The sequence below is a fragment of the Temnothorax nylanderi genome, unplaced genomic scaffold, assembly GCF_030848795.1.
Source record: "Temnothorax nylanderi isolate EJ_2023f unplaced genomic scaffold, tnyl_v1.0 TNYL_tig0028_pilon, whole genome shotgun sequence".
Classification (NCBI taxonomy): Eukaryota; Metazoa; Arthropoda; class Insecta; order Hymenoptera; family Formicidae; genus Temnothorax; species Temnothorax nylanderi.
Genome location: NW_027249090.1, coordinates 621,026 through 648,411, shown reverse-complemented (window position 1 = coordinate 648,411; position 27,386 = coordinate 621,026). Strand labels below are relative to the sequence as shown.

General features: G+C 40.9%; 3 protein-coding genes across 8 annotated transcripts in view; 1 reads left to right on the top strand and 2 right to left on the bottom strand.

Moving 5' to 3' along the window:
* The window catches only part of LOC139770245 (GTPase-activating Rap/Ran-GAP domain-like protein 3), a 31,252-nt gene extending 20,585 nt beyond the window's left edge, over positions 1-10,667 (bottom strand). Inside the window, exons 1-2 of the mRNA XM_071702054.1 lie at positions 10,421-10,667; positions 7,125-8,594 (exon numbers count right to left, since the gene is read on the bottom strand). Coding sequence (XP_071558155.1) covers positions 7,125-7,330 — 206 coding nt within the window. The 5' untranslated portion in view covers positions 7,331-8,594; positions 10,421-10,667. The remainder of the gene's footprint in view (positions 1-7,124; positions 8,595-10,420) is intronic.
* The window catches only part of LOC139770253 (uncharacterized), a 160,946-nt gene that overhangs the window by 46,873 nt on the left and 86,687 nt on the right, over positions 1-27,386 (top strand). For 2 of the 3 annotated variants that reach the window (XR_011717698.1, XM_071702072.1), the window contains 2 exons: positions 20,371-24,786; positions 24,919-24,959. Coding sequence is in view for 2 of the 3 variants with exons in the window: in XM_071702072.1 (XP_071558173.1) it covers positions 24,714-24,786; positions 24,919-24,959 (114 nt within the window). In the remaining variant the exon portion in view is untranslated. The remainder of the gene's footprint in view (positions 1-20,370; positions 24,787-24,918; positions 24,960-27,386) is intronic. The other variant, XM_071702073.1, reaches the window with a different exon arrangement.
* Positions 11,693-27,386, bottom strand: part of Pot (zona pellucida domain protein papillote) — a 29,855-nt gene continuing 14,161 nt past the window's right edge. For 3 of the 4 annotated variants that reach the window (XM_071702061.1, XM_071702062.1, XM_071702063.1), the window contains 4 exons: positions 19,488-19,824; positions 18,952-19,108; positions 17,805-18,174; positions 11,693-17,455 (listed from right to left, as the gene is read on the bottom strand). In XM_071702061.1, coding sequence (XP_071558162.1) covers positions 15,329-17,455; positions 17,805-18,174; positions 18,952-19,108; positions 19,488-19,824 — 2,991 coding nt within the window. In that variant the 3' untranslated portion in view covers positions 11,693-15,328. Of the gene's footprint in view, positions 17,456-17,804; positions 18,175-18,951; positions 19,153-19,487; positions 19,825-27,386 lie in introns of those variants that run through there. The other variant, XM_071702064.1, reaches the window with a different exon arrangement.

Sequence of the window (27,386 nt, the reverse complement as noted above, 5' to 3'; positions counted from 1 at the left end):
AAATTTATTACAATGTTTTCCATTTATTGTAACTAATGTTAAAAAAAAAGAAATACAGCTTTTGTAAAAAAAAAATAGTCAACGTTACCAGTTCAGCGAGCACAATATGCTTTAAGCACCTAAACCTAAACCATTACCTGACTTTTTAAATTATAGAAGAGAGAAATTATAGAATTAAATATATAGAATATGTTAAATATATATTATATATTATATATTAATAATAGGATGGCTATATATATACTAAATATATATTAAATATATTTCGCGGGGTTGTAGTGACTGTTACGGACGATCACATTGGTCGATGGTTATGTAAGTGTTTCCATTAGCGGAGACGACGACGGCGGCGCTCGGACGGCTGCGACCGTGCGGTGCGTCCGCGTCGCGTGAATTTAAATAATACGAAACGTTCGCGAAATTACGAGAGCATTAGATAATTTATCTTGAGAAATTTCCGCTCGCGCAGCTGAAAGTGAAAGCCTGACAACGCGCGTTCCATCAAGTTTCGTCGAGCGATTGAGCCTGACATGCCTGAGGGCTTGAACTCCCTTAAGGCATTTTCTATGGTACCGTCGGGGGCTCAAGTGGAACCACCCCTTATAAGTCTTATAAGGGAGGTGCAGGTCAAGGTAAAGGTAAAACAGGTAAAGGCACTTTTCTGACCAGTATCAGACTACCAGATCCTTAGGAACAATATTTACAGTCCGAGCGTATACTCAAGACCGTCCGAATGTCTGGACAGTTTTAAGACTACCATCCCCAGCAAGTAAAATGACCATACAACATTTCGAGTGTATGACGAGAATGATCTTGAGTACAAGATCGGACCATGAGTTCTGCCTTATAGGATCCAAAGTATCCATCTATGCCCCATCCTTATATAAGAATCATTACAAAACAATCGCTATCGAGAATTAAGGAAACTTTTTGTTAATTTTATTTTTCCGAAATGGGGCTAATAGTGAAATTAAACTAAATAATAAAACCTAGTTAATATTGAAGAATTAAAGTTATCCAATTATTTGCAAGATTTTCGACTAAAATATTATAAATTCTAATATAAATGTATAACATGAATTTTGCAAACAACTTAAATAATCGCAAAGATACAAGGTGATAGGCACCAAGCGGCCGATAATTGAACTAAAGTGCGTGACCCTTCATGAGTTTGTATAACAATCTGATATCGCAACAGAGCAACAGATCTGGTATATTATAATGATATAATATGTGTCCGCATTAAGTTTTTTACACAATGCGAGGCGATAGCGACAAAATTTTCAACCTATCGGAAGCCGTGTCTATCAATGGTGTAGCTTTGTCGGCAATTTTATCGCTACCCAGGTAGCACATACACGTTTCAGAAATGTTTTATAAGCGTTTTTTTGAAACGTTTTATAACCGATTTCTAGAAACGTTTCTCATGAGTAAAAATGTCCATTCGAAAAACGTTCGATGGAACGTTTCTTTTCCGATAAAATAACGTTTAAAAAACTATTATAGAAACGTTTTGTTTTAATGATAAAGACATTTTAGATAAAGACATTTAAAATTCCTACTTTTCACGTCTTTTGAACGTGTTTATGACGTCTTTGAGACATGCGTGAGAATGTTCTAGAAGCTTTATGCATGTGCAAGCTTTGTCCATCTATGACGTCTATTCTTTTTCGAAGAAATTCCTGAACTGGTGCACATTCGTGCAATAAGTTAAAGTGAAACAAAACATACTTGTCTCACTCTAACTTAATTGCATTACTGATGTGCACCAGTTCAGGAAGTTCTTCAAAACGGAACACACGTATAATTAAATGTTTCAAAAAAGGCTATTAAAGCTATTATATATATAGATAAAGCAAATTATAATTTTGAAAGGAAAAATTTAACAAATAGGTATTTTTGTTAACTGTAGAAACGTAAAAAATACGTTTCTTAAATCATGGTTTCAAAAACATTTTTGTTCAAACGTTTCTTAATGGTTCTTTACGGTTATGAAACTATGTATACGTTCAAAAAACGTATATGAAACTAATATGTGCTACCTGGGTTCTATGGTAAAGTCAAACCCCTGAATAAGATGTGCTTACTGGTGAACGAATTCTCCGATCGCGTGGACTTTTTTCAAACATCTCTTAACTTTTAAACGATCAATACTTTACTGTCTTCGTTAGATCTTATCTGTTTTGTACCGTAAGTTGTAAATTTGTTATTTTTGTATTCTTCTTTTCAGCACTTTATTCTGCGTCTCTTGCTGATGTTACAATTATAATTATACTATGTGTACTAAAGAGACCTCTCTAAATCCTATTTACACATAAATAAATAAATAATGATCCAGGACGGGGGGTGGAAAACACAAATTGCGAAGAATATTAAGAATTTATAAGAATACTTATTATCTATATAATTGCCCAAAGGTATAACATCCTCCACCACAGTCGCCAAATTGAAATCCTATAAAAAATTTATGAGATTCATTGATAATACTCGGAAATTATTTCTAACATGCCCAAATGTTTGCAGCATGGTATTAAACAAAAAAGTTATTCAACAAAATACTAAATTATTATTATCTTGTTAATATAAATATTTATATTATTGTGTTTTGTTGAGTGTCCGAATATTTTTGCAATATCAGAATTAAGCATAATCTCATTTACTGTTTAAAACTCATTTAATATGTTAAATTTAAAACTGTATTAATTAAATAAATAAAATTTACGTTACTGGCGACTATAATAAACGTTCACTTTATTAAAAAATTCAAGAAATCTTTATTCCGACAAAAATTGTGTTTAAAAAGTAATAAATCTCTCAAAAATCATGGTGTTCGAATATTAATGCGAGTAATTGTATATCACGCTCGCGTGTAAAGCCTATATTTAAAGCCTCATCGGCCGAAAGGGTTAACGACCCGGAGTCATTGAGGCTACTCATCAAGTAGCTTCGTCGAAGGGCATATTAACTCGCGTGTCAAAGCATCGGGATTCTCAGTATCCTCCATCTAGCGACGGCCAGGACGGCGCGTCGTCGCTACCTACGAAAGTCTTGTTATGCATCGGTAAAATCGATATACCGTGCTTTCGAATGCGGGCCAGTAGCGCGGTGACGTAATTGAACGATATACTCGCGCGGACAGGGGTCATCGAAAACACCCGAGTTCTTCCGCGACTATATAATACCGTCGGCTTAACACCCGATACCGACTCTCTCCGCCTGGCTCACCGTGTAATGCCGTTTTTCCTCGCGGATTTTTTCCCCCGCTCCCTTCTCGCCCCCTTCGCCCTTCGCCGCCGCCTCATCTCGCTTCCCTTATGTGCTCCATATTTCCGCCTCGCCCCGGTGCCCCTACGTTCGATCGAGAGATGCCGCGGTCGACTTCCACTCGGTCGAGCGTGATCGAGATTGATCGGCTTGACACAAAAGAGCGGCAGCGGACACTCGGCCCAGAGTCCAATAGCAAAAGGGTTAATTATAAAGAGCGAGGCACCGAAATCCGATATCGCGGAGCCACTCGCCGGCAATATCGCGTTGTTGTTGTTGCCGCTGCCGTAATTCCTCTCGGATTAATATCAGTAATGGGGTTGCCGCTAGACCAGTTTCTTTTTCAACTAATACTTTATCGACTGCTGACATGACTCTCGCATGACATGGCTCCGCGAAGATTCTCATCGAAAGATAATACTCGTATAATTTTAGTTATTTAAATGAAAAACGCATATAAAAATTTTACGTATTTAAACATTGTACCGTTAACGATAATGTTGACATAAAGTGAACATACACACATGGATTTATTTTAGATTTATTTCTTTCTTCGCTTCGATATCTTTATTATGCTTTACTTTACAACAAAGCGTTTTTTTCTCGAAGCACACTAAGAAATAACTCTCTAGACAATAATGCAACGAATCGATGTCTCAGTAGGGGAACATTTTCGAAGCTGTCAAGTCTATATCGATCGAGGAACATTAACGGAATTTCGATGAGTCGAGTTTTTTCAGTATTTCCACGATATCCTTGCACGGGATTAATATCAGAAATGTATAATTAGCGTACGAACGCGAAAGGAATTCTTTCCGCTGACATTATAACATTGTGACGCCAGGAGGAACCTTTTATGGCGAAACATATACCTGCTTTCGGTAGTTTACGCGTCTTTGCAGGGAGGGTTAATCTCATTATCTCCCACGGGGAAACGAAGTGGATCGTAAAGAAGGCGGTGTCTCTCGCTTGAACGCCTCGTTGCCGGATAAAGCAATTAAATTTTGAACGATTCAGGTACGACACGATCTCGTGTCATAACACAATAGTCGAAAATAGTAATAGAATTTGCTGGGACAGAGCGAGGGAATATCTTGTCGCTGTGATTTCGCAATGTGATATCCTAATTGTAATACGTCCATCAGACGCAAATGAATAAACATGAATCATAAAACATTATTGTAAATTATATAGCTAATTACATCAATTATAGCTAATTACACCGCAATAACGAATCGGATTGCTGTTGAATATTTATCAGTATTAAATTTAATAACAAAATTTGTTAACGATATTTCTTTTCGTTCCTATATCTCGCTATTCATTACGTGGAACTGTTATACGCTTTTTCGATACTCGAAAATTTTCGTGTTTGACTTTCGATATCTCCTTTCCCGGGAATACAGCATCGCGAATAGTTTTCTCTTTTCTTCGTCTTCCTTAACTGCTATCTTTCTTTCTACTTGGGAGATAAATCGAAGATTACGTAGCATATTAAACGTAACAATCGAAAATGCGACATCGCCACTCGATTACATCAGGAAAACGTTCCGACGCGGAATTAATTCAGACACGCTCCGGTCGTTAAGAGGAGCTAATTAATGCGCTTGTAGCTGGCGTATTAAAAATCGATGTCGGAGATGCGAACGGGCGAACCCGGCGAACTCCGCGCGCACTCGCGTCGGACCCGAGAGATAACGCGGCACATAGTCTTTGCACGTTAACTTTGCAAATTGATCAAAAATAATGGGGTGGATCCCGAGGGAAGGGACCGTCTATCGTTTCGGTATATCTTTACGGCACACCGTATCTGGCACGTGCCTGGCCGCGTGCAGTCAAACGATATGCCAAGAATAATTCGCGCGATGCCGCGCCGCGTCGCGCATCGTTCTCTCCCTCTCTCTCTTTCCTCTCTCCAAGACGTATGACCCCTTCAAATTATTTTCAACCGGCCGCTCGTAAATCGTACAGCGTTATGAGCGCGCACTCGTAACCGTTTAATGCACGTTGTATCGCAGATTTACGTACGTCGTCGTCCAGAAGATTAAAGAGCGTCCGCATCCGCCCCGGATTTTGCATACTGCAATCCACCCGCTCGTTGCCGATTATCGTAGTCGGCTTTATCGTGCCCTAATGGCATTCACACGATCGGTTGACGTTGGTTCAATTAAGAAGCACGGCTAATGTCCCATTCGATACCGATCAATCGAGATTACGAAACTAATTAAGTTTTAAAGTCATCACCCGCGCTCGAATGCTCACTAATTAAAACTTTCCGCCGAATTCCTTTCGGCATATTGTTTAGCAACGTCAGTATTATTGCACGGATGTTCGATGATTTTGTTTTAGGAATAAAAACGGACGACGCCAAGGTCGAGCAAAGTTCTAAAAATATACGACGTATTGTATAATTTTTTAGTAAAATAATAAAATGTAAACTCACACGTATTGATAATAATTATCGAATTTCTTTATCGAATTTCCAAGCAAACTTCAGTCACTTGAGAACATACACGTTTGTGTTATGAGAAAAAATAAATTGGAAGAATTTCTTATCGAAGCAATAATATTATGATCGGAATATTCTTGAACGTACTTTCGAATATTCTGCAAACTCTTATTCATATCATATCGATCGTACCATCTTTAAGTGCACACGTAAGTAATTAAACGAAGTAATCGAGGCAAAATGGAATTTAAAAATCGGACGAAAGTGTCTTGTCGGTTAATACGGATGAGAAAATTATATTTAACAATTATAACACAGCTAATATTATCTTCTCCTCAATCATAAACTTCTACATAACTAAGAACGTAGCACGGTAAAACATGTTATAAAAAACATTGTTTTAATGGTTGTTTTACCGACGAGAACGTAGCAATAAAAAAGTTGCAATATAAGTTTATCACTGTCGAGCCAAGCAATAATTTCAATGTTTAACGTAACGTAACTTTGACGATTAACAATTCATTTGCGATCTGCAATTCCGGGGCGGAAGTCTCAGAGCTTTGTCTCGTCTCTGCGATTAAATAATTAAGCGGAAGCGGACTTGTGTGGTGTGTATCGGTCGCGGGGCGATCAAAACCCTCTTCCTCATCAATCAATATCAGCGAGCGACAGCGGCGGTAAACCAATTGCAAGGACCGCGATTATTCGGCTTTATAACGGATTGATTGGTTTGCTTGTGGTTTCATTCTGTCTTTAACGTCTTAATCTCAGAACTATTAAACTCCCAAGTCGCGGCAGTATCTGTTCCGAATACAAGACAACTCAAGGTGAAGCACACGAAATTGATCTCGCTGAAGAGACCATTATACGATATACACGCTTCCGCGAGCTCACGCCGTATAGTCTACCGTATCAAGCAAGCCAGTTCTTGGGATTACGATTGAAAGTTTCAACTTCTTATTCTTCGAAGTTTTTCTTCGAATCCGTAAGATCTTTTCTACTCTTGAATAATTCACAGATAAGATTTATTAGAGCAACAACTTATTTTTCCCTTCATCCATCAAATTATATTTAAAAAAAATGTTTTTTTATTATATTTAATTTATATGCCTATTTTTTATCTAATACAAAATGTATATTTAATTTCTACGTATATCATTCTTGGAGAGAAAAGAAGTATTGTTTTATTTTATGTTATATAATTATTAATTTTATTTATTTTAATTATGCGCATTACTGTTATCGCTTATCGCTATTTAACGATAATTTTTCAAATCGAAGACAAAGATAAAAATAAGCAATTTCCTTTGTGATATTCATAGGTACGTTAGTGGTTACGGTCAAAAGACACCTACGAGCATGCGGGAAAGGTCTGTTATCTAAGAAAGTTAATAATCCAACTTTCCCTTACCTTGCGGTCCATGGTAGCACCTTGTTGCCCTCCAAACTGATGCTTCGCAGCTCGTACTTGGTCCTGTATCGCATCGGCGAAGCGGGCAGCGCGTTTGCATTAGCGACGTTTTTCATGCTCTTCGTGGTGGGCCCGGAGAGCGCGTGTCTTCGCATGGACGAGCCCTCCTTCGCCGATTGATTGATCGTCCGTCGTAGAGAACTCATTTTCGATATCACTCTGTCACGCCGATGTTGTTCACGATCCGGCTACGCGACCGTTCCCCATGTTATTCGATCGTCGGACGAAAAACAAATCACCGGAGCGACACTTTACGCTTCGGCTCGTGTATCCTCGTGATTTTTACGTTCGCGGCCAGCGAAAAGTTTCCACCGAGCAGCCGTGCGTTCCCGAGAGCAGCGAGCCTTTTCGTAAGGAGAAGATTCCCCATTCAGCCGGCGTAATCTCCTCCCACGAGGAAGTTTGTCCTCGCCAGATCCGGTTCTCCGCAAAGATCTTCGGCAACTCCACTCGGCGGAAGCGGCAGCGGCAGCATCCCAACCCGAGTTTCTCAAACTGGGATAAACACGGATCCCCCTTTCAATTACACGCGAGACTTTCCGAAACTTTTCGTTTAAGGGGCCTCCTCACCGTTCGATCGCCGTACGAGCGATCTTTCCTCGTTTCTTGCGAAAGGTGGCTCGCAGAATTCGTCGAAGGAGATCCAAGTTCGTTAATCGAATTCCCTCTGTCCGTCACGGAGAGAGATATCGTTGGCCTCGACCACTCGTATCGCCGTACTCGCGTTTGGTATCTTCGCGGCATCCCGCCAAGAGCGGCGCGCCATCGTCTCGGCGAGTTCTTCCGGTTCTTCCGACACGACCGTTCCGGTATCCTCGTCGAATCTACTTTCCGCGCCCTCCCGACTGATCGCAAGTGCACGATGGGCTTATCCCGTACGACCGTAACTGGCCGCGCCGCTTTTCAACCCCACCATCCATCGGCGTCGTTCGCCACCATAACTCGCGTCGTCCGTTGCCGCTTTGCCTCACCATCTAGCCCCACCATCGCTTCTCGGCACCCCACGTAGACACGTCGTCATCCCTCGCCGTAGATGCTCTCTTCTCATGTGGGATCCTCTCTTCTCTCCCTTCGCCCCTTCTCATCGCGATAGCCTCTGTTCGCGCGCGAACGCGCGGCTATTAAACTATCGCTCGCGCCTCACCGAGTCAATTAACGGTCGTCGCGTATGGAGTGGATGCTGCGAAAGCTGTCACTCGGTATTGCGATTATCATCGTTGAGAGAGAATCTTCCGTGCGTCGCACTTGGTTCTTTTTGATAGCGAATACCGGTATCTGACGGTAAAAATCTCTACTGTTGAAATTGTTAGGTTTGCCACCTATTTCTTTGTCGTACCCCGCACTCTTTTCTTTGACGATAGATATTAACAGAATAAAAGACAGATGACCACCTTGTTCGGATTATTGGATCTAAAAAAGAAAGATCATGTTGCACCTCGTTGATGAACATTAATATTATGTCCACGTTTCTGTCGGAATCATTGCGTTTATGAAGAGAATTTTTACTTTTAATATTACACTTTATATTAACATCGGAATCATTTTGTCAAAATTATTCGGACTAAAGGAAGATCTTTTTATCGTGTCCCTTTACTTAAGTGATGAAATGTTATTTTAAATAAGAGCAAGTTCTCCGTCGCGAAAGAAGGAAATTGAGAGTAACCGGTTTATAGTCTCTCACAAATTCGTAAAGTTATTCTCGGTCTGCAGTCATTTCGGAACAGTGTCGGACTCGCGCAAACGGCGCGACGCGAATCGCGATCGTAACTCGGAAAATTATTCGCGAGCCCTTCCATGTTTCGAGCACGCAGAACGTAACGTCTACGTGTCGCGTATATAGTTACCCGTGCGTGAACGATTGCCTACCCTTTAAACGAGTAATCGTGCACGAGCCCTTACTGCGCGTCAGTTATGCACGAGCTCACGCACCTGGGGATTCTCGTAGAGTCCGACGCAAGTTTTACGCCAAGAAGCAATTTTTTTTTATTTTTCGCTATTTATTCGTCCGTGAACACGTGGAATAATACGCGCGGGTATTACGTTTAATTAAATATCCGCAGAAATACAAGATAACTCTCGGAATTCGCGATCTCAATTTCCATATATCCATAATTGATACGTCAAATTTCGAGTTTGAATCGTTTCTCTGAGACGATTTATCCAAATTAATCCAAATTCCACCGTTTCGCTGCGACCTTGTAACACTCGACGTTAAATGTCTTACTAATTAAACTGTGGATTGTATAAATGTGTGGATTGTATAAATGAATTTTAATTGGCGTTACGCGAAAATAGATTGGCTATTTGTGATCGTCGTTACACTGATGATGCAATTAATTGAAACTTCCTATTTAAATATGCAAATACGTCAGAGTTTAATTACTATTAAAATTTTTACGCCCTATATATATATATATATATATATATATATATATATATATATATACAGCCCTACAGCTTCGGCACGAGACACCGTTCGTATTATTAAGCTGCTATTGATCGTTAAACTTAGTTTTTACACGCTTCACATGTATGCGTTATAAAGATAATAATAATAATCATAGCCGCAGCCTGATTGCGATCATTTTGCTTGAGCTTAACACGCCTCTCTGAAAGTAATTCTATAGAATTAATTCTGTAGAAATAAGATCTAATGAGAACTTTTATTCCATCGCACAAGGTCTAATGAGAACTTTGATTTCCATCAAATCTCGAGATAAATATCGGCCGAATCGAACACTACACGTTAAAAAGAAAATTGTTTAAGATACTTTGTGGGTAATTTTAGTCATTAATCATCGGGTAACTTTGAATGCAATTACACGTCGGCGTCGCTGCGAAACTCCGTGTTGCGAGAGAGTTTCCGTGTATCCAGTATACCTCGTATAACTTGTAATTAACATGCATGCGCTTTAAGCAGCTATTCCATCCTTTTAAATAGTTGAGACGCGGCACCTGCGTCGCGCGTTGGCAAAATATCTCGCAACGAGTACACTTTGAATAAACGTAACTAGTTTGCGACGCGTGATGACGAGCACGATGGCCCACTGTGCGTCGAATCTTAACAATAAGACACAACGAGGCGACAAATAGAAATCGCGTTCGCGTCAACGTCAACGCGCACGTCTCGTAACGTGCTCGAATTTTCGTTCGATATCAAACTCGTTAACGCGGCGGTTCACTCGTATAGGAAAATGACATTTAACGTACGTCTCACGTCACGATTCTCGCCTTACCTTTAAACGACACGTGTCCCGCGAATGCACCGCGCCAACCCCTTTCGGAGTCATTTTACCACCGATGTATCGCGTTATGTAGGTACGAGACGACGCGTGCCACAGCGCGTGCATTAATGCGGCTTTCCGAGATCCGCACGCTGCGGTCCTCGAGCGCCTCGATTTTCGAGCGAGGCTCGACGCGCGAGAGCGGTCCGGTCGCGCGATCCTCTCAGGAGGAAAACGTGCGCCCCCGTGGATCGGGAGTAAGCTCGGGAACGACCGTGGAAGACTGCTCGATTCACGGCCAAGATAATCCCGCGAAGGGTACGCGGGCGCGCGAGAAAAACGCATGCGTCGATCCGCCCCGCATGGTCGAAGAAGGAAAGTACGTATACGTACGTACGTACGTACGCGACATTCGGACGGACGAACTTGTTTTCGGAAAAACAAGCACATATATATCTGCGAGAGCGAGCGAGACGGCCGGCGGCGCGCCTTACCGCGTCTTTTTCCACTGAGGGGATCGATCAAAGGACATCGCGAAGCAATTATAGACTCTCATGTGATCTGTTTCTCCCTCCCCTCTCCCTCTCTTCTTCATCCTTTGTCTCTTCTGTCTCTCTTTTTGATGTGACCTCAGGATCATTCGCCGTGATCGCACAGAGCTGCTACCGATCTTAATGAATCCACCGCGTTCCTCTTTGCAGAATTCTTTCCTCGTCCCGTAATTAATTTAGACGACTCCCCGATTGTTCCGAGCGAGCAGTCCGGATGAGTTCTCGCAGGCGATATCAATCTGATTATCATGAGAGATGCTACGCCTTGCATTCTTTCAAATGCTATTTCTTACCTTTCACTTTTCTCGCGCGATATCCTTCTCTTTGACATGATGATTATATATTATTGAGTAGTATTCGAAATTTTGCGTGAGCGTGAGCATGTGTGCTACGTGTATATATATGTGTGTGTGTGTGAATGTTTGAAAAATATATTTAATAGGTTCAATTTTTTAACTGAAATCTACGCATTCCATTTTTATATTACATTTTATACATATATTTATTGAAATTGAAATTTAGACCATTTTGTGATTTTCCGGGCAATCTAGCCGGGTGTGCTATTTAATATTGCTTAAGTAAAATCATTACGTATATCGGAAGAAAGTAACTACTCTTCTGAGATTGGAACAAGAATCCCTTTTGCAAGATGACACTGTACAGATGCGCTGGATTTCTCCGGTAAAGTCAGATTTTGTTATATATTTCGGCAATAAAAATAACAGTACAAACCTGGTTTTAGTAATCAATTTTATTAATAGCCATGCTCTCCGAATTCGCTCAAAGATCGTATTACACTCTCCATATATTCGCGCGGGCCTGATTACCGTTGAACTTGCGCTATTTTATCATAACTTCGACAACACATCGAGCCATGTAAATTAATCTTCCGCAGAGTAATATGAGGCGACGAGAGTTACATGATTTACAACGCACTTAAACACGCGGTTCGTGGACTGTCAGTATTTATTAGGAGTTGTAATTTAGTTCGGTCTTATATATCCACCGCTTATCGATCAATGACAACGAAAGTATCGCCATTTTTCACCAGGCGATTCCCTCTGTTCTCCTTCAATCTGATTCTCAAGTTTCATTGTCTCGTTCCCAGTAGCACTCATTTCACTCGCGCTTACGCGAGCACTCGGCTGAAATATTACACGGGCACGTCGCCGAGTCGAGAAAATCGAACGATCTAAATGCAAATCGCATCCGTTACAAAATTCGATATAAAAATATATGTATATAGATAAGGCATCTAGGAGTTATCAGTTACGTTAATTTCTAACAATATAGCGCGTTATTCCATCCGATAAAAGCTTTCAACGCTTATCACTTTAGTACTCCCATTTCACGTTAATCGTATTTCCGCAAGTTAAATACAAGCGTTTCATTAATTTCTCTTATCTCAGGCATCTTCTCGTTTTTCTTCGACATCGAATCCTGCTCGCGACAGCGATTCTTTGTTCGAAGACATCATGAAAACTCGATGTTACCGACGTCGAGATAAAAACTTCGACGTTGATAACACCAGTTATATAATTTCTCGATATGATTTATTACCCCATTGTCCGCGTTTAATATTCCTTTCATGTGCACTTTATGTTTTATTCATCGATTTACATGTATGCGCTTAACGTCGGTCTCGGTATTCCTTCCGGTGTATTCCTTCTTTAAAATATGCATATAACTTTATTATCGATTTTGATTTACAATTACATATAAAGAAAGCGTTCACAATGTGACTGTTTTCTACGCACCATGCTCTACAAAATTCGTAGAAAACCACGCGCTTAATGTAATATTATGTAATATCGATTTCTTGGACAGATTTATTTCGTTGCGAACAATTATCTCAGGTTTTAACTATTGAATGCGAAAAACGAGCTCTTTATTCACACGTCATTGATCGCGCTAAATTGTGTACGAATAGCAAGTAATATAAATCGTTTTGCCATTATTACTGTTAACTTTGTATTACAATTATAAATTATAACACAACACACAGTTAACTGTCAGTATACGGCGAATGTATATTTTATTTGCACGAAAATAATATAGACAGTTTCTATCGAGAATTTTGAATACCCTAAGAGACTATATACGAATAGGTACTGTTACATTGCGACTTGCGATACTTTATATTATTGCATTAAACATTCGCGCAAATATCCCTCCAGAGATAAGCTCCAAGTGTGACATTACTCCAATCTGCCACGCTTTTGCGATTGGAGTCTGATAATTTTAATAACCACACGCAAGCAAAGCGAAGGATAATATCATTGCTTGGTGGCAACGTCTCAAAGATTGCCGAGGTGAACGAGGAAATTCCGAAGCGATTTACGTACGATCGCGAGAACTATAGCCGCACCGTAATATATTAATGGAATCTGCAAGTTCCAAATACCCCCTCTCTCTCTCTCTCTCCCGTCTTGCAGCTCAGGGATTCGGAGGACTTCGTAAGCTTCTAATGACTGCACGAGGATAGCGCGGAGAGAGTTACGCATAGTTTAAAAATTACGTGTAAATATACATTAGCCATAAACGTACGTAATTACAAATGTACCTATCTATACGCGCCAACGTACCGTGTCGGTCGATACGTATCTCGGCCGAGCCCAGATACTCCGACGAAATACATTAAATCGGAAGGATTGCTTGAAAAGAGGAGAGATGTGGGGGAGGGGAGGAAGGAGCGAGGACGGGGTTAGGTAAATGTTCTCGCAGAGAGAATTCTAGCTATTGTTTGAAGCGTATAACCCAGCACCGTGTGTTTCGTTACCTACTTAAGTAGACTATTATCGCAGTTAACCGCAAAACGGGGGTGTTTTAGTTGTGAGAGCTACGTGTTGTCCCCTACGATCTCCGAAAGAGAGATCTCCCGATCTATCGAACGTTAGGAAGCTGAGGACAGACTGCGTCGCGCGGACAGCAAGTCCTCTCATATGATGATTACGCTATATTATTTATTGTGTTTCCTATCGTATAATTTTTTTCCTTGAATTATTCCCTGTGGGATTGACCCTGTCGATTAATCCATTGAAGCCATAATTTTTGGAAGTTTTAAGATTTTTTTCCGACATGTATTTTTCCATGAAATATTTCTGACAATTTTTTATAGTTTACGGAACGTGCGAACTACAAAAGTTGCGCATAATTATTTGAATACAACTATCGATATGAAAAGTGACAACTAAAATAGGCTTTAATGGCTTAATTTCTTCATAGAACTATGCATAATTTTACAACGGGGTACTTTTGCCAGAATCTGCAGACCCACTCGTGCCGAGATCGAGACCAGGTAACTAACACGGGTCTATGCGTCTCGCGTTACGAGTGACGTGTGAAGAGAGTGGCGACCGAATTTCCCCAAATTTCGGGATATCGTGATATACGAGATCTTGACGTCGGAGAGACGGAGATGGATTCCCGAAATTGGGACAATTCTGCATTTGCGCGGTTGAGCGTGAATCCTCGAGCTGTCGGGCGCGAGGATGAAATCGGCAGTGAACGGTCATGAGTCATGAAGGAAGTAGGGCAGCGGCGTATAACCGACGAATAAGAGAACGGAAGAAAGAAAGCGGCGGGCTAGCCGCTACAAATAAAGTGCATTTTACAATTGCAGAACGTTATCCCGTCGCTGCTGCTGCATATGTGTGTGTGTGTGTGCATTGCGCCTCATTCTTGGCAAGATATCGATCATATAGGACGTCCCGAGTTGAGAGCAAAACAAACGCGGCATACGTTCGTAATGTGCGAGTCACGTAGACATCGACCGAAACGGTGTCTATAAGAAAAATACGAGCGATACCGGTATAAATCATAATCCATCGTATTGTGGCTCGCGATAGAATGAAAAACGTGGAAGTTGCAAAAGATCAAGATGAAAACTCTACTGATCGTTCAACGAATCTCCTTCCAGTTCGCGGCATTCTTTTGACTTTCTGAACAGCATACATCTTTCATATTCAAACATTATTTAAAATCTAAAATCTACTAGAATCGCGGAATTGAAATTTTAATTCTCTATTCAGAATTTGTTAAAAAGTTGTCGATTTTTCGGAATATATATGTTGTATCTGTTGATATAATTCGTATTTTCGCTATTTATAGCGCTGAATATTGACACGATTGAAATTAACCGGTTCGAATAACCAGTTTTATTGTATATTAAAAGATTCACTGCTCAAAGAGTTACAAAAAGATAATCTCAAGGTTTGATTTCGTGCAAATGGTACGGTGTTGCCCATATTATCGACATTCATCCCTAGTAACTGTGTTCAGACCTTCGTCGAGATCCAGGAATGTCAACTCCGCAAAGGATTCGAGGTAAAGACAGATTCGAGAATCTGTGATCTGTTTCAGAAACCGCTCAGATCTGCATCTCTGGCTCGGAACTGTTGTCGTTAAACCAGTCCGAGGCCCTCTGACTTTCCGTCACGCGTACGCTGAGCTCGCTTTCGGTATATCGACTCGATCTCGTGATGGACGGGCCCCGTCTGTGCTCGTCGAAGGAGGCGAGGACCTCCAGCCTGTCGCCCCTCCTGATCGCCCTCGGTGTCGTTTCCACGGAGCTGACGCCGTCCTCCGTGGTCGCCCACGGCGGCAGATTGCCGGAAGGCATGCCCCAATGCTCGGTGAATTCCGAGCCCGATCTGGCCAGGCTGGGCTGGCTGAGCGATCTGACCAGCGAGTCCGCGCCTTCGAAGGAGCTCAAGCTGGTCAGGTCGTCTCTGTCCATCCGGGCGAAGTCGCGGACGGTTATCTCGGACATCGATCTCAGATCGGCCTCGCTGCCAACTCCGGCACCCCGCGAACGAATAGAACCGCCCAGTCGGCGTGGACGGCCGACGATCTGTCCGCTCATAGTCGTGGCAGACTGCGACGTCTGGAGATGATGACTCTGGGTGCCTAAGGTGCGCGCCGAGCTGCCTCCGTCACTCTCGTATTCGTACAAAGTGGGAAGGGAGGACCGTCTGGATCTGGTGTCCCATTCCGACGATTTAGACCGCTTGTACCTCTGTCCATGGTTCTTGCCGTGGCTGGAGGACGAGGTGGAGCCGGTGTGCGTCAACGGCGGACTCAGGATTCGGATAATCACATCCCACTTCGCCGGCGGGAACAAGTTGACGTATCTCGCGTCCTTGCGTATCAGCTCGTAGTCCTCCTTAACGACTGCCTCGGTCAGCAGGGTCCGCAGCGTGCTTTCCGTCGTGATGATTTCGCGCCACTTGGCACGCTCTTCGTCCGTCAACTCGGTAGCGTAACGTGGCTCCAGGACGCGCGCCAACCTGGTGTACCAATCGGCATCGGAGTCGTCGAGGGAACGACGCGTAGCGGGTGGTGGTCGGCACGGAATCTCGGCGCGCGTGGTGTAAGTCGGCTCGATGTGTACGTCCGGCTCGTCGTCCGCGAGATGGTTCGTCGGCTCGTTTGTGATGGTCAGATTGGAGGCCGAGCTAACATCGGAGAAGTTCTCCCATTCCGGCGGTGGCGGCGGTAAATCTTCCGTTGGATAGTTCCTGATGGTGACGTCCCACTTGAGATCCGGCGGTGGTTGAGACCTGGCGCGGTACTCGGTGATCTGGCGGCTGTGACGTTCCACGTCTTCGATCGTCTTCTTCTCCGTAACGGTACGCAGGAACACGTCGTCCACCTCGTGAGTCGTAATCTCCGGGCGACGAGGCGCGACTACTTGCGGCTCCACCAGTGGTTCGGTCATTTCTTCGCGCAAGAGACGATGCTCACGGTGTTGAACGGCGGTGTGAGTCGTGGTAGTGGACGTGGTGGGCGCGATCGGTGGCGGCGGCGGTGGGGTCGGCGCTAGGATGCTCGCCACTCGGTACTTGGCGTGCGAAGCGTCCGTCACCTCGGTCAACGAGCGAGTCTCGGTGAGTTCGGTGTTCAACGAAGTCAGGGACCTCGGCCGACGGATCTCGTGATGCGGCAATTGTTCGGCTGTCGGCGACGGGAGTTTTTCCTGGATCACGGTGGTCTCCCTCTCTGCTTGCTTGCGTAAAATCCTGGAGTAGACCGGCGGCGTCTGCTGCCGAGAGATGGTCGAGATCGATGACGCACCTCCCGGTGGTCCGTGAAGCTCGGGTACATAGGAGAAGGTCGTCATTCGGTAGGGTGAGCTCTCCAGCGAGCGACTGGTCTCCTCTCTCTCCAGAATGGTCGTCAGATTTCTCTCGAGGGCGATGCTCGCAACGTCGGATTCCGACGGCAACGGGCTCGGCGGCGGCGGCGCTCTCTTAACTCTCATCTGCACGTCGAACTTGGGCTCGATCGGAATGGCCACGGGGTGTCGCGGCACCACGATCCTCGAGGCGTTCGCGGCCGTCATCGAGGAAGTCTCCACTTCGGCGGCAACTGTCTCCGAATACAAGGAGCTCGAAGTACGCATTTCCACTTGACGCTGGACTTCATGATGGTCCACAAACGCTTTGTTGTCGTAGGATCCGGCGGAAGATACAGGCAGCGAACGTTCCTCGTCCACCTATAAAAAGAGACGATCAAACAGATCGTAATGTATCGTATCGTGACTGTCTCTTTTTATTTGGTATTTTTGATTAAAAGAATATTCAGGAAATGTCTTTTAGTTTCTTCATGTAGAAGTATAAACAATGCATGGACATTGAATAATTTATTTCAACAAATTTCGATAATATGTTTAAAAGAATTTTAATAATTTGTATAGCGGTTAAATTGAGCTTCACGATGAAAATACTTTAAGAAATTTATACATGTAGTTCGTTAATGAAAAAAGTACGAGCAATGCTCTGTTTTCATGTTGTTTTAATAAACTCTACAATCATCCGTCTTGGTGAACAATTATCGGGACTCACCTCGGAGTGGCTCTCGCTTGGATAGTCGCTCGGCAATGTGTCCGAATGATCGATCACCAGATTTGCCTCGCTACCGGAAGTGGACACGGCCGCGTGAAGAAGGGCGTGCGCACGTGGTATCTTCAGACCCTCGAACATCGTGATATTGCTCAGGGACGAGCCGGAGAGTTTCGTTATCTCGGAGCCGGTGGCGCTTTCAAACGGATGTCGATGGACCACGCGCACGTTTCGGCGTTTCAGGCACATGTAGGAACAGCCGAGACCGAGCAGGAGCAACGAGAGGAACAGGATGGCGCAGATGATGAGCAGAATCTGGAAGCCTTTCAGCGGCGGTTCGGTCACCGACGCGGGCGTTATCGTGCCCGCCATTCTGCGGACGAAAATCAGATTAGAGCTTGGTGCACGCGACCCCGGGCGAGGGAAGCAACATCGACATTAGACGCTGCAGTTAATATAGTGCACGGGGCGGATATCTCGCACCTATCCGCAGGCGTATCGGATTGCGAGAAACAAAGGCGTGTATCGTCGTGGCATATTCTGAATACGGAGCGTTACTCCTTTATTCGGCTCCAACGCGGCGAGAAGGCAAACGCAGCAATATTGAGTGCGCATTCCTTGCGGATGCTTAAAAGATTAGGCAGTGGAAAGAGAGACTTATGTAATTTGCGTTTCATTCAATATTAACAATACACGTCACACATATTAAACATGACTTTTCGCGATGGTAATGGTAATTGTTAATATGTCATATGACGATAATAATTGATGATTTTCTTAGCAGAAAGGATATCCTATTGTTGTCGATCTTAAATAGATCATAATAATTTTAAGTACATATATCTCGTTATTGATCGCAATTGACTCGTTCTTTATCAAATTATATCATTAGTTGCGAAAAATACAGCATGTGCAAAAGAATTACATTGAGATCTTTTAAAAAGTATAACCTTCGAAAAAGAACCGCGCTCAGTCATAAATTCAATATCGTTTAATATCTATTTTAGTAACATTTATTTGAAACGTTAAATTAAATAATCGATATTTCCAGTAAATAAATATTCTAACAAATTTTACCGTCGGTTTTTGCATGAAACTATACCTGATGAAACACTTTCTCGAGATAAGAATTTCAACAAAGGATTCTTACATGCTCGCTGGCGGCTTAGGAGGCGCCGGTGCCACGGGTGGTGGATATCTGCAAACTATAGTGATAACCTCGTCTCCGTCCATTTCTAATCCGGGATGAAAGCGAACCACCACATTATTGGTGAACACGCGTAAAGGATCTTGCTTTGTACCGCATCCTGAAATATAGATTATTTTCGTGTGATAAGAAGATGAATCCGTTCTGTAAAAATAAGAACGCTTTAAACAATAACTAAAATGATTATACAATTATATGCGAAACAGATAAAGAAATGGAATAACCAAAAACCGTTTTAAAAAATTAAATCAATTTCAAGTTCGGATATCATTTTGTTTGTGTTAAATGAAAGTTACACATATATTATATACATATATACGTTCTGTAAAATCATTTAATACCTGGATTTAGAATAGTTTTATTATTGCGTATTTATGACTTACTATACTATTTTTCTTTTTAATTGAGCAATAATATATATTCAAGAATAATAAATTTTGTTACGTTTCCCGTGCTGCGAGCTTAAATTTAATACGTACCTTTCAGAGGTAGTTCCAATTTGGCGGTCGTCGCGCCCCGTCCTTTGAATATGCAAGCGCTGTTGCGATCAAAGTCGGCATAAGCCACCCCGTAAAACGGTTCCTCAAACTTGAGCTCGACTTCCATGCTACCCTGGCCGCAATTCAGATAGGCTTTCGTTCGATTTAGAAATATAATTGGCGAAATGTCGTCCAGCTTGGTGACTTTGCCGTCGAGGACTGTGCTCGGCGGCAGTCCTGGCTGATACTCGATGCTGTTGCCTTGCGACGCATAATTGCTCTGGGACAACGCAATCGGAATTGCCGTCCAGAGCAGGAGTATCAGTTTTGGCAGCATCTACAATGAAAGGATGTTAAAGCGATTTCCCAAAAAATTGACTGGTTTGGTCCAACTTAAAAAAATTGAAAATATAATACGAGAAAGATCATTGTAATAATATTATCAAAATATAATGATACGAGAGATTAATTAATGTAATTAATTGCAGATACTTTTAATTAAACAAGAAAGAATGTTACGTATTAAAAGATTTAGCGACAAAATTAATGAGTTTGCGCTTTCGTTCCTTTGCTATAAAAAATTCCTTTTTATAAAATACACGATGTATACACATATGTATCGCAATGTGATGCAACGCCACAATATTCTTCAAGAATAAAGCTAGCAGTCATCGCGCCTTAGTGATCCTTTTACGGCCTAAATTAGCAGCCATAACTCCGTAATAATTGTATAATGACTATGGATTTTATTGTAACGTAAGATGCGGCATCACATCAATTTCGCAATTAGCCTAATTGATGCTGTAACGAGTTCTAATAACAAATGCGACATTGCATGTATAATAGATATGTACTATAAAGATCGGTATCATTGTTTTCTCAGGTATCATCTGACAAGCATGAGGAAACAACTCGACTATCCACATTCCCACGAACGACTTCCAGAACGTGAGTTTTCCTTCGTATATCTCAGCTCCGTCATTGTTTAGACGCATCGCTCGATTCACGTGGGACTGTACATACACGTAGGTAGTTTGACCACCATAACACACGTCTCATTCTCCATACAAGGTGTACCAGAATCGCGCATTCTCTTTGAACTACAAATACTATAACAGAAGTAATATAGAGACGTCGATTTTTTTGTGTTATGTGTCAATTTGCTAATATCTTTTTTAATTACAAAAGTTTGAAATACGCTTATAAAACTTTTATATTTCTTTCAGAAGCTTTATTTGCTTAAATTCTATTTTGCCCCCGTATAATTTTGATTTAACTTTTGATTAAGTGCGCAGCTTTGCATATATGCAAAACGACTTTTCGATGCTCCGTGTACTTTCCCTTGTGAAGGTCGAACTGAAAACGCGCGGCTTTGCACATCTGTAAAGAGCCTTCTCTGTATGTACTCCATCGGTTGTCCGCTAGGACAAAAACGTTAAAATAGGATTCAAAGTAAAGAAGAATTTTTTAAATATTTTTTTAGGATTTCTTAAGCAGTCATTATTTAAAAAATACTCAGAATGCTATGAAAAATTGCGCATTTAAGGATTAAAGCTCAATTATATGAATATTTAAATTCTTAAAAGTCGTGAAAAGTTGTGACAACGTCTCGATCGAATATTCACTAGGACAAAGATTAATTCAAAATTTATGGAAAAAGTTATGAGCTGAGAGAAAAGAAGCACTAACGATTTTCGGTACACCCCGTATCTCGAGACGTCGCTCTTCTCGAGTTAGACTGCAGTTCTACTCAACTGGAGCAAAGAGAAAGCCGTTATCCGTCACGATATCTCCATTCGGGATATAAAACCGATAAACGTGGATTGTGATCTTCGATGTTCGGCGTACCGATATAATCGCGTCGAAATTCCGTAACCAGACGATAAAGTTAAACGTTCCGCGAGTTACAAGCGAGTAATTGCCGTACGGTAACGCTCGTGATCTGCTTTCCCCGAGCACATCCTTCGTTAGAAATAGAAAAGTGCAGATGACATATCGCCAGATAGAACAGCAAGTTACAACAAAGTCAAAATTATGTCAAAATGACGGCAAAAATGACGATTTTTGGTCATTTTACCATCATTTTGACGTCATTTTGACTTCATTGTGACTTTCTGTTCTACCTGGGATTACAAGCGTAATGATATACGAAACCATTATATCCGGCGAGTCGCTGCCTCCGCCCTCCTCGAGTGCTCACCTCGAGATACTGTTACGCTCGCCACCGGTAACTGCACTAAGCAAACGTACAAATTATAGGCATTACTGCTTGCGTATATAAAAATGTGTATCGGGCGCCTTCGTTCGCGTTGCAACACGCCCGTATCTACACGGACGCGCGGGCACGCACGTCGTAAAAACGCCAGACGACCGATACTACCGGCGATAATAGATTCCCGCGGAAACGCGTGAATCATTTGACTGCCGTCATATCGTTGCCCGGGGAATTCGCGATTCCGCGTGCGCCGAACATTACCGTTCGCTGAAAACTGGACGCGGCAAATTATTCGTCGTTCGTTGCTCGCCGCCGCGCGCCGTGCCGTTTAAACCGCGCGTGAGAAACTCGCGTGTAATTCATGCCGCACCGCCTCGCATGCTCGCGCGAGCGAGAAAATGTTTAAAAAATGATCGTCAAAACTGTACTTCCGTCGAAATCCGTACCGAGAGCCTCATTTCGATGTCTCTGTTATTCAAAAAACAAAGGAAAATCAAGGTCTCGAAGAGGCTTAAAAGGTAAGAATATAGATGTGCGATTCTGACGTTAAAAATAAAAATTAAAGAGCAAACATATATACATTATGTCGTGTACAATAATTTAATAATACATTCTAAAGATTAATTAATCAAAAATACTAATACATAGATGTTAAGCTAACAATTTTTTTTTGTTGCGAAAGTTGATAAAAGAATATCGCTAGGTAGAATACACATGTCGAAGCTCCTAACTGAGAGTTTACACACGTGCCGATCTGTTATTGATCTTTACAGCTCAAGTGATATCGGTTTTTATTGCTCGGCTTTTGATATCTTACGTGTAATAAGTATTACATACATAATAATTAGCTGATATATATTAATGTGATTATTAATAACAAATTTTAACTCTTTTACTTGCAAATTATTTAATACTTTTTATAATAAAAATTTAAATAACGGGGAATAATTATTCCACTTCAAAATAATCATATAATGTATCTATGTTTAAATTTGAATATAAGAAAGAAAATTTATTTTTATTTTATGCGAGAAATAGAGATTGTAATTTATTATTATTACTTTTTGTCAAACTTTTATGTCACGAGAGTAATGAAATTGCGTGACTTTAATAAGCCAGGGAAACAGATGCGTCGTTACATTTTCCACGGCGACGTTATTTCATTCTTTCGGTTTTTATTAAAATCGTAAAAAAAATTCTTCGTTTGTTAACGTCTCGCAATATCAGTCTTTTCGTAAAAATTTGTTAAATAGTAATAACAACGAATAATTTACATAATACTTTACAGTAATAATTTACATAAATAATTTTACGATCAAACTGAATCAGACTTTTCAAATCAACGTATTAAATTTAATACGCGACAGTCTATGCGTCGGAAAGGCAAGGAACAGAATATTTGCTCGATATTTATATCAGAACGTTAAATATTTTGTAGTTATCGGATTGCCCGGCACACGTCCTTCACACCGCTGACACCGCACGGCTTGCTTGTGTCATTCGCGCGGCGATACTCGAGCCGGCAGCCAGCGACGCAACTCGCTCCGCGCGTCGTCACATTATTATCTCTCGAAACGCGATTATTCCTTGGAAATAACTACAACGTGAATACAAATTAAATAATCAACTTGCGCGATTAATTAATTAATTAATCTAACAACTGTGTCGACAAGACGGTTATCTAATTGTAAGCAAACGTCGCGCGCGATTTACTCATTTAAAATAGAAACCGTAGCAATAGAGATTCGGAATTATACATTGTTTCACTGTGAAACTTACGGGCGACGAATTCCTTGAAGACGTCTACACACGAATATAACTCACGTCGCGCTTTATTGAACTTTTCGCCGATCTAATTTGCATATTCCCTTATTCAGCTCGAGTCGCGATTCGAATAGCAAGAGACTATGTCACGTCGATTATTGATAATCTGAAAAATTTCTGAAAAAGAATAAAATATTCGCTAATAATTATTTCAAGGTACGATGAATATTTTGTAGTAACGGTATCAGCTGACCTTAGTGTTTGTTTGGTATATACGCGCATTGTAGCAAGACCGGCCGCGCATCGTGTCATCTTTTCGCGCGACTCGAGCTGATAGGCAACGACGCGAGCCGTTTCGCGTGTCGCATCATTACCTCTCGAAACGCAATCGCGATAGGTACAAGAAGAAACCGCGAACAAATAGATTATTAGCCGACGATAAAGCGATTCATTCACTTGCGACAGCAAACGAGGATTCGAAACTATGAATTATCGTTTCGCGATATTTATTATAGGCGATAATTGTCTCTTCTCCCGCGACACTTCGAATACATCTCTCGTTGCGCTTCTAATTTTCGCAATTAAACGTAATTGCATTTTGAGACGGAAATCACTGTGTCCGGTGTGCGGAGTGACACGCAAATCACCGGCTCGCGCGTGTGATTTAAACGTAACGGAAAACCGTATTATATCAGCTGTATATTAATGACACATGTATCTCGTGGAATTTATGCGGTTTGAGTTTCGATCTGTCATGTCTCAATTAATCGTTATCTCGGTTTTATCGATCGCGCCGTATCGCGCAATATCAAGGTGACGAATTTCTCGGTTACTGTAGCGAAACGAAACGGACCGACACCGAATCAAGTAACATCCCGACGCGTTTGATTAGTGAGTGCTAATGTAATTAACTCCGGTATTTTAACATTTATCAATCGCGTGGCATAAATTCGGTCACCATTTAGCGTTACATTATTTATTAAAACTCTCGTTCGTTCGTTCGTTGCAGTTTCGTCGCTACGAAATACTTAACTGGCTGTTCCTTTAGGAAACATTGTTGTCGAGCAAATCGTAGCTTGATGTTGTCATCTCTTTGTTATACGTTATTTTTTTCGAAATAATAAAGTGCATGCTTATTGATATCGAAAATACTGTGCAAAGTATAATTGTGCGACTATCTCGTGATGATCGTAATTAATAAATCTGTTCGTGTTTTCATGAATGTGTCTGAGTGACACGAAATAACAATGAAGAAACGGAGAATCAAGAGAGGAGGGGGAGGTCCGGGGAGGCATCGGGCGACGGCGGAGCAACCCACGGGTGAGCAATTCATTATTATTTCATTTATTACTCTCGGAATTAATCACTTTATACGCGCGACACAATTATTTCTCGAAATGTTGGTTATTTTCGGAACTCTATTTTAATTCAGACGTATTTTATTCTTTACAGATCAACGTAGCGTTACAACTCCGCTGTCGCGCATCGTGCCGGTGAGTGATGAATTTTATATTCTTTTAATTTGAGATGATGGATCTGTGAAAAAATTATATCGGATGTGCAAGGTATGCAGATGTATACTGTGAATGAAAATGTTACAAATAAATATAATAGTTCGTAGATCCATTGCCTTTCAAAATCGATAGAATAAATTTAGATTAGCACTATGACATTTAACCCTGAAACATATAGTGTAAGAGAGAAAATATTTCACAAGTACAATAAGTTCCGTAAAAAGTGGTAACGATGATAAAGTGATTTTCTCAAGAGAAAAACTGTCTCCAACACTCATCATAATATCAGTAAGAATAATATCGTCTCTTACTCCTTTTGTGTATTACAAGATTTTCAAGAAATACAATTGAGAACACCTTGGGGACATAATAAATTAATAACGATGTTTGGACAACTTATCGAGTATATTATAATCGTCTACATTTTTTTAGTTAATTGTGTACATAAATAGTGAAAAATTGAGAAAGAAATAAAAATATAACAAATAAAATACAATTTTAGAATATAAAGCTTTTACTTAAATTTCTTCATGGTATTCTATCTCATGGATGTTGAATGTCGAGACGAGAAGCTTATGTATTTACGAGAAGTAAAAATAAACGAATATTTATAGAATAGGAAAAAATTATTAATAGATGTCTTTCTCTTTTTCTTCTTCTTTTTCTTATATACTTCTTTAATACAATTTGAGTCTGTGTTTGACCTTTCCTTTTTTGGATTAAATGTCATATAAAGTGCAAGAAATAATAATGCTAAGAAATTTCTTCAATATGCGTATGAAATAAAAGCAGAGGATATTTGCAGGGTGATTACATAGAATATTTCAATTATTTGTTCGATATAATACAATTACTATTAACCGCATTTGTAACGTACCGATTTTATTCTTATCTGTCATAGTCTATCCATCTATATTGATTACCTTATATCATTTGAAACCAAGTAAAATGTCGCGAGATACGATATTGAGGAGTTGAGTGCATAAACTCTACAAAATAATATTAGTCACTTTAACTTTGTTTATTTGTAACTGCAGCACAATTACAATCTCAACATTGACATCGTCTCCAATTAATTTTCAAAATACGCCATTAAACTATCGTACGATGGTTTTGAGATGCCCTGTGTAAAAGTGAAAGACGTATTCGAAGGAACATTATCGCGCTATAAATATGGAGAACGCCAACCTAAATGTCGGACTGGCTATCAATCGTTAGTAAAAAGTAAACATAGATTCCGGTTATTTATGCCGATACTCAGCCCTGTTCTTAAAATAAAACTAAAGCTGTAGGCCTAAATTGCGGTGAGTGCATAATTCAAGAGTAATCGATTAGAGTGACGGATGGGATGGGCCATTTGTTAGTGCCAGATATTACGCTGGATAGAAATAGTTTAATTACAGTGGATGCGTTATATATATATGTGTATATATATATATATATATATAAACTACATCGAAAGCGATTAACAAAGTACTTTGAAGCGCACGTTATAATAAATTAAGAAAGAATAACTATCTATCATGAAATATAAGCTATCTCACATTTATTGTTCTTTCTATTGATTATTCGATAAACGTTTGCAAAAATTTGCCGAGTTTTCGTGACTTAATATGACTATTAGAAAAACTTAATGTTAAAAGGTAATTCTTTATAAACAGAAAATTCCTTCTAAATGAATATTCTTGATATATTTGAAATAAAATTTGTATATTTTGAATATAGGAGAAAAAACCTAATTGCCAAAAGAAATTCAATTTGCTAAGATACCAAGCGTTAAATATTCCATATTTACGATGAAAATGATCGCTCAGTTCTTTTTTATGAATCATTTTCGTGCTTGCCAGAATTGATTTCTAAAAGCGTTGTGATAATAATGGCGCGAGTTATTCCGTAAAATCACAAATGGCAGGCTTTCCGAAGGACAGTTTGTTAAGGCTCGTTAAAGACTTTACAGCTTCCTCGTTCGGAGATGAGCCGCGTCCCCAATTGTAAACACGCGGAAAGTAACGCGCGAGAAATCACAGAAGAATCCCATGGCAATTGTAACGTTTCCTGCTTCCTGCGTTTCCTTTCTCCGAACATGCTGCAGCGGATCGCGCGCTTACTTAATTATTTAATTGATGCGCTATGCACGTGGAAAAAGAACAGTTAATAGGAAACAACAAAGCGCGAATTAATTAGCGATGCTCCACCGCGGTATTATCCGCCCATGTCGTCTTGCACATCACGTCGCGTTAACATATCGCGTACGAGAAGTTAAGTCGAAATAAAAGAAAAAAGGAAAAGAAATCTTTTAATGCAGCATCGTACGCCCGAGCGCTAAATCATATTATAGCCCCTTCGGTAATATTACACTTCCCAACCTCCCGTGGCTGCTGAGAAACGAGGTATACTCGCGCGGTG